Genomic DNA, 8356 nt, shown 5'->3' with positions numbered 1-8356 from the left:
CCTACCACAGAGGTAGATAGCCTCTGCTGACAAAAAAAGAAAGATTTCATGAATTTAAACATCTAACTTCAGTCAGTGTAACCTGATCTTTTTGCTCTTATTCTATGTCTGTACTAATCTGTAATTACATGAGTGATAATTCTTGAACCCTAAGGTGAAAGAAAAATTTGAATCTAAGCAGATACATGTTTCCTGTATTCAGCTGTTAAAGAAAAGACGGACTGGGGGGAGAGGAACAACCCACACCTTTGTGACTGTGTTGGTGTTGCAGCATGTGGTGCCAATCTTCACTGTGCTTACCATTAGAAAACAATTACGGTCATCTTTTCAACACTTTCTACTTGATTAATTCAGCAGTGCCCTCTCCATGTACTGTATGTGTCTCTGCATGCTTATGTGTGTGTGTGTGTCTGTATGTGCCTGCGCCTGTGTGGTCCAAATGAGGTTTAAGACACAACTAGGCATCCGCAGAGCAGTAACATAACCTTCCACACAGCATGCATGAGACACACCATCTGTTGTAGTGAGAGGTAACGGAGTCACCGTCTGTGCAAATGCCCGCCATGCAGTCTGGCACGATTTGAGCACTACTCTATTTGGCATGGCACTGGCTGTGAAACACCCTGACAACATGCACCCAAACTTCCCTGCATGTTTGACAAATACTGGGGTTCCTCTTTGATAAAATTAGAGATGACAAGGTAGATTTTTCTCCTCAGACATTTAAAAGATAGCCCTCAGCCAATATTGGCTGGCCTGCGGGAGTTTAAGCTTCATTAAACCACGTTAAGCCTCTACAAATATTCAAGAATGAGACAATGACACTTGTGGTGCGGAAAAGAGCTTCTTGATGTCTCAAGTTTTTCCTATATGGACCAGCTGAGCTGTTAAGAGAGAGGGGGGGGGGGGGGGGGGGGAGTGTCCCCAGGGTTCACACAGAACAACCACCACTCTGTTCACAATCAAGTATGATGTCACTATCTGGGGAGCAGTATGTGTGTATAGCCTGCTTCTTTGTCAACTCTGTGAATGTTTTGAGGTGTAGAATGAAGTCCTGAAACACGTCACCAGACTCATAGATGTTTCAGCTTTGATGACATGGATAAAAAAAAAAAAAGAGCGTAGTGACATGCTTTTCAGGGATTATTTCCTACTGCAGACTTTACATTTCCTCCTGTGTATGTTGGGTGATTGACAGTAGGCAGAGTGTAACATAATGGACAATGTGGTACAAAATGTCTCAACTTGGGCAGTGAAATAACAACATGAAAATGAAGGGCTTGTGTTTGATGTGATGGATTATGCAACCTGGGAAATGTTAAGGTCTGTGAAACTTGTTTACCGTACTGCACAAGAATGACAGCTAACGGCTTCCTCTGAAAGAAGGAAAGGCAGCTCTGATATTTCCAATTATGCTAATAAGTAAATAAGAAAAACAATTATGACAGCAACTACAAAATATATACTAATGGTAGCTTTTTTCACTTCACAGATTTGTGTCCCCACTTATTTCACCTGATTAGACCTCTTGGGATTGTGTAGTTGTGTACAAACTGTGCTTGATTGACATCTGACACTGCTGTTAGTTTTATTGTACCTGTTAAAGCCCGGCCTCACACCAGCATTAAAAACTCAAAATTCAGTTATTTCAATAATACTGCTGTGACCTGCGTTGTGTAGACAAACACAGTCCCACACTGGACTTGAACTCACGATATCGGACATGAGAGGCAGGCACGCTAGCATGGAAGCTGAAACCCATGGGCACTAGTGCCTGTCGCCAGCACATTGGGTGTCAGGGAGTGAGGCTTACTCATTGCACAGCATTGTACCATCTGGCTACCGTTACACTCACTCCCCTAAACCTCATTCACAATATGGGTCATGGCACCAATGTAACCTGCGTTGTGTAGATACGCACAGTCCTGCACTGGACTCAAACTCACAACCTCGGACATGGGAGGCGGGTACGCTAGAAATAGGCTAAAACCAAGCCCCCAGGAACAGCACCGGGCTGTGAAGCCAATTTGACATAGTGGCCAAACCGTGTAATTAGAGTGTCATGTGATGCTATTGGGCCCAAAAAGACTTTTTCCCATAGACTTACATTGTGAAAGAGACCTCTCTAAATCAGTGGTTAAATTTTTTTGAGCGTCACAACCCCCACAAAATGACTCGTTTCACTATCAGAATTTGATCCATCTGGTCCAATCAAATTTTAAAAGTCTAGAAGAGCCGCGTGATTTAATTTGTTTTATTCCCATTCAAGTTAGGCAGAAGGCTAAACCGGAAGCAGAAGTCACTAGTGTGCTTGCTCTATGGGCCCCACAGATGCGCAAGAAGTTGAACTTTTTTGGCTTCATGGGCCACTTAGCAACTTTCATGAGAATGAATAGGACCCCGCCTCCGCCTACTGTATCCAATTCTCTTTATACATCCGTGGCTAAAACCCATGGCTGCTTGCCACTGTCACCAGCATGTCTCTTAAGATGTTGGGGACTGAGATTTACTTACTGCACAGCACTGTGCCCACTGGCTACTGTTATACTGTGTTTAGCAGGTTCACTCACTGGGGCAAAGTAAAGTAAAGCCACATGAACATTTTGCACGGAGTTCAATTTTGGTGAACTTTGACAAGCGAATTGGCGCTGACCAACAGCAGACTGTCTTGACAGTGCAGTCCTTTAAAACAGCCATAATCAATATTTCTCCAAAAAGTAATTTATCAAATGACAATATGTAATAAGGTGTTACTCACAGTGATAAACCAACCATCAGACTTTCAGCTTTATAGCCAGTTTCGGCTCATTGTTTAGCACTCTGACTGTAACTTTACAGTTTTGGTTCACACTCATAGCAGGCAGCTGTTTTCAGAGAAAAAGCTCTTAAAACCCACTGCACATTACCTGCTCAGTAACAACCTACAGACACAGTTAGCGACTCACTGATGAACATAGTGGAGCAATTAGTAGCTAAAGAGCCAGATATTTCCCTCAGGAGTTGGTAGAAAGAAAAAAAAAATAGCAAAAACAGAGTGAATATTGGATTTACATTGCAGGTGGCAAGAAACACATCTCCAAATTAAAGCTAAGGTAGGTCAGGTATTGCAGAAGCATTTTTTGTTATTTTTGTTGAAAGTTCTCTGTACATGCCGACAGCAATCAATAAATCAAATGTTCTGAAATAAAACGGAAAAAATCCGGTATCATAGCTGCTGCAGGCCCGTAATAAGTCCATCCAATCATTTCATTCGGCCCGAATGAATCATCAGACTATTGCCTATAGCGCAGGGGAAACTGAACAGCGCATAATCTTATCAACAATGACAGAGCGAGAGACTTTCAATGTGAAACTCCTAGAAGTGAAAAGCAGTGATAGATTTTTATACATCGCTGTGGCTTCAGGTCAGATACTGACCCGTCTCTGTGCCCTAGTGCTGCTTGTCATTCTGGGACTTGGTTCGGAGCTGCAGGTCTGGCTCTCTGACAGACTGGTGACTGAGGAGGTTTTGGAGGCGTACAATGAAAGAGATGTGATATCACTCGAATTCAAGCAGGGAGATGGGACAGTCATTACTTTTGTGGCAGACTTCAAACAGGTCAGAGGCAGTCCTATTTACCGTTTACTGTTTACAAAAGGTTGTTGTGCCTTGAGAAGAAGTTGTGTGTGTGTGTGAGTGAGTGCAATATTAAACTGTTAAACTGTTGTGCTGCGTGCATGAATGAAGTGCGTGCATATGCCTGTGCTTGTCTAGTGGGAGGATTTAAGGACAGAGTGGAGGGGAGAGAGCTGCAGGAAGAGGGCTTTATTTTCAAATTCTGGCATTTTTTTTGCCTTTTTCAGAACACTACTTCGCTAATGTTGCTCCCTAGCTGCTGGACATGTAAATACACGGTTATTCGGCATATAAACATGGCATATCAATTTAAAATGTGATGATAATACAATGTTGTGTTCACACCTTGTTTCTGCTGCCCCCAAGTGCAGTTACTACAGGTTTAAGGACACTGAGAGTCTTAAGCAGCAGTAGCTATTGTAGCTTATTAGCTGTGTTGCACCTTCAACTTTCACATAATCCTCTTTTGTTCGAGTATCAGCTGCTCTATAAAAGACGAACGATGAGCAGACAGTTATGAGACAGGAGTCACGGTTACAAATACTGAATGTCTCTTGAATAAAATCTGTGAATTAACTTTCTTGTTATCGACCAAGGTAGCTGGCTTGTAGAACTGTTGTGACTGAATAGCACTAGCATGTTACCAGCTTGCTAGCATGTTAGCAGTTACAGTAGTTTACCTATCAGCCCAACAAGTTGTCTCTACATCACCAAACTTCTAGCACGGTCTATTTCGTGAAGATGAGGAGATTAACTAACTTCTGTCACAACTCACATCTTTATCTTTCTTATACACCTTCATTGATGAAGGCTAAACTCTGTTTGGGTGAGCCAGTTCCAGGGTTCTGTGCATACTGGATCCATGGCATGGCTTAGCCTATTGGTACACTTAAATGAAACAGAGCTATTGTTGATGTTATTACATACACCTGTGTTTCCCCTGCTATAACAAGTTTCTGTTGAGAATAAGGTCTAAATTGCATTTGGTGACCTCACGTGAACTCCAACATGGCTCCACCCATCTTCAACCTGAATGAGGTCCAATGAGACAAAGTAAAACACCTGTGTGGCTGTGTTCACAGGAGCTTTAAAACCTCCCAGAACAAAACAAAATAATCCCCCAAACAAAACAAAAAATAGGTATGCATCAAATAAGAGACTGTACTTTGAAGCAAAAGGAAATGAGGCACCATGCTTTGGTCTGTCATGCAGAGGTTAGAAGCCAGCATTTGGCAGCGAGCGTGGCTGTTAAATGGCTCCAACAAATATTTACAAAGCCCCTCTTCATCATCCAGTTCTGGCGCTTTGACATAGCAATAATTATGGGTACAATAACTAATCCCTCATTAATGTTGTGTCCACACTGCTCCGGCTCACAAAGATAGGAAATCAATGTACCTTTGCCTGAAGCAAGAACTGAGAGCTGTCCATCTCCCATGTTTAAGCAGGACCTACTCTCCATATTGAAAGATTGTTAGAAGTAAGAGATCCTGAACCTATTGACAATACGCAAGGACAAAATAATGTTTTAAAAGAGAGGTTTTTGGCTTAGGAGACTGCTCTATGCCATGCTCAAAACTGAGGTTAAGTTAGCGTTTTTAATTTGAGGGTAGGAAAGACAAAGCCCTCTGCACCCACAATCCACTGGGAGGAAGCCAAATGCTTTAATAGTTTAGAAGGAAATAAACAATTTCCCTCTAATTCTTGTTAAATTGTCGACAGGGCTTTTTTATTCTTGAAAAATGTAATGTTGATTTGAATTACAAATACAGAAGCACACTGCAAATACAGTATGTAGGCTACTTTACCAAAGATCCCCATGGCACCAAGTTGTTCTTTAAAGATTTATAAAGCATTTTCAGAGCCCATCTCCCCACGTCTAAGTATTCCGAGTCCCAACAGACACAGTAATGTATTGTTCAAAATATTCTCATAGCAAGCTTGTTAGGGAGTTAAAATTACAATCATTGAGGCGTAAAGACATTACAGTTACAGTCTTTCCAATTTGAGGTCTCAGCAAAAAATAAAATAAAAACATAAAGCAACTAAAACGCTTGAAGTAATGTTGCCAGCTCATGTAAGACCAGTGAAATACTGTAGTAGAGCAGCCATGAATGGCAGTAAAGATAACACCAACAGGCTGAAATGGCTCTTCAGAGGGTCTTCATTCTGTCTTTGGTACACAGCTGGATCATCCTTTTGGACCCCTGGGTTGCTTTACAGACACAGACACACATGTTTACACACACATACAGTAAAGCACACACACTGAGTCTGGCTGATCCAACATGGTGACCCGTTGTTATCTGCTCCTCACCAGCTTTGTTTGCATGGATCATCTGGAAACTCCATTTGTTGTTGCCGTTTTGGAGACACACTAAAGGGGTGAGTCAACAAACTCCAAATGCACATCCTGGCCTGCTGATGTTCCCTTCGAACGAAAAGGGGGTTCTGAACCATAAAATGAACAGATGGTGCGAAAGTTGAATTCTTAACACTAAAGAATCAATAACTGTCTGTTTCAAAACAGTGAGCAGCTCTGAAAATGGAGCTGTGCAGCTCTGGTAGTGACCAGCAACTGGATCCACCTCTCCATGTGGGCCAAATGTTTTTGCTGCTGTGTGGAACAAAAGGAAAACCTTTAACAGCGGTAGATAGATACAACAATCTGCTTTTTATCCAAAATGTATTTGGAAAGTTTTGTCTATACACACAGGTGACTTTCTGGTGTTACAAACAATGTTTCCTCCTGTTAACATTAGAAATGTGGTTGTTCTTATCATTTAATAGCTGTGCTGAGTAAATATGGACAATTTAAGTGACTCACCACCTAAAGCAATGTGACCTGGGAAGGATTCTACTAGAAGGGACTGCCTGTCTGTCTGGATTTTATTGTATAGCCAATTAGAGGTGTGCTGTCGACATGAATTTCGACTATGAGGTCTCAAACCTTGTGCACATAGGAAACCTAAAATGAAATAAGTTTCTAGTTAGTGCCCCAAATCTGCCTCTTCTGAGAATTCTGCTAAATCTCTGATTGATATTCATTTTTTTGTTGGTTTGTTGGTTTGACTATTGCACCACTGTAGGTCTCTCTTGTAACACATTTGATCGATACTGACTTCAAAATAGAGGCATTTCACAAGAGACGCACATAAATAAGTAGGACTTTATAAGATATGTTGATGCTGGTACAGAAAGTTATCTCAGCCACAGACAAAAATGTGCATCAAGATCAGGTTTTCAACACTCACCTCAAACTGCCAACTCACTGCAAGCTCTTTCAGACTTTTTTTTATTCCCTGTCTACTACAGACACTAATACTTTACATTTTATAAGCACACCCAAAGACAAGGGTTAGACACTGAGCTCCTGATAAAGGACAGAAAAGGACACGAATTATGAAAGGGCAGGTCTTTATCTAACAAACCCACATGAGTACAGTACAGGGTAAAGTAGAAATCACTACTGTGAATATTGTGTATGTGATAAAATGTACAGGATAAAAAATACAGACCATGTACTGAATACTATTAGAATATCATTAATGCTATAACATGATTTAAAAAAATACCACAAAGCAGGTTAATGTCCTTATAAACTACTCTATACCACACTCTGAGTCCCTGTAGGACTATTACAATAACGTTGCGTTGCAGAATTAACCAGGCTGCTTAATGTCCTTTCCTGCACAAACAGTTTTCACTGTCTCCCTCCCTCTTGGCAGTTGTTCTTCCCGGCAGCACTCAGCATCTCTCTTGCAGCGGACTCATGGACTTGTGCGACCACCTCAACGCGCAACAGAAGGCTCTCTCACAATACCGGACCATACAGCGCACAGGACAACTTTCACTCCCATAATTACGCATGGCTCTGCCTTTGCGCAAAAGCGCGACTGTAACAGCGTCTTGAAGAAACTGATGGGATTGTAACATAAAAGAAGACAGCCACAACAAGCTGAAAGAACGATTTAAGGATTTTTTTTTTAAAGAGATTAATCTGCTTGCGCCAATAATGATCTCCACACGCATAACAGGATATCCTCTTCTTGCAGTGTAATTGTACAGCTGTAGGTGTAGTTCCGACGCGTAATCTGAATTTCTCATTTTGCACAGAAATGGATCTGTGGGGAGTTTATCTGTTTCATCTCACAACTTCAGGTAAGTGACGACTTGTCTTTTTTTTAATGAATTCAGCAAATATTTCAATTCTATTTATCTTTAGCTGGAGAGCAAACTAATCCAACTTGTCCCGATAAAGCTCTGATAAAAAAAAGCTCACATTAATAAAGGGTTTGTCGCTCGTTTCTTTCTTGATCCTTTTATGGTTTGATTTGATGATTGTCGTTAACAGCTGTCTGTCAATCAAAGTGCTATATTTCGATTTCTAATTTGAATGAACTTGCATTATTCTATTTGTTAAATTTACTGTCACAGATCAGTTGGGTTGTATAGCGCTGTGCGAAGGGCTGTGTGGAGAGGACGCACACACGCTTAAATGAGTGCATGTGTCTGGGATGCGTGTGTTTCTCTTTGTGTGCCTATAAAAACTGCACAAAAACGCTCTTTTTTCTGTATGAATCAGTGTGTGACCTATGCCTCTGGCTTCCAGTATTTACTCACTGCAGTATATAATTGCAATGTTTTCATGATACAGTGCTTATTATTAGGCTAATTAATATTCAACAGCTTCTCATCGCCTACACCAAACAATATCAGTCACATTTACCTACTGTATGC

The 8356-nt window shown here is 41.2% G+C and overlaps 1 protein-coding gene across 1 annotated transcript in view; it reads left to right on the top strand.

Moving 5' to 3' along the window:
- The first annotated feature begins 7113 nt into the window (after window positions 1-7113).
- Window positions 7114-8356, top strand: part of gfra4b (GDNF family receptor alpha 4b) — a 51549-nt gene continuing 50306 nt past the window's right edge. The window contains exon 1 of the mRNA XM_044362820.1: window positions 7114-7777. Within this exon, the coding sequence (XP_044218755.1) occupies window positions 7735-7777 (43 nt within the window). The 5' untranslated portion in view covers window positions 7114-7734. The remainder of the gene's footprint in view (window positions 7778-8356) is intronic.

The sequence above is a fragment of the Thunnus albacares genome, chromosome 10 (assembly GCF_914725855.1).
Source record: "Thunnus albacares chromosome 10, fThuAlb1.1, whole genome shotgun sequence".
Taxonomy (NCBI): Eukaryota; Metazoa; Chordata; class Actinopteri; order Scombriformes; family Scombridae; genus Thunnus; species Thunnus albacares.
The sequence above is the reverse complement of the archived record's forward strand: the minus strand, read 5'-3'. Positions and strand labels throughout refer to the sequence as shown.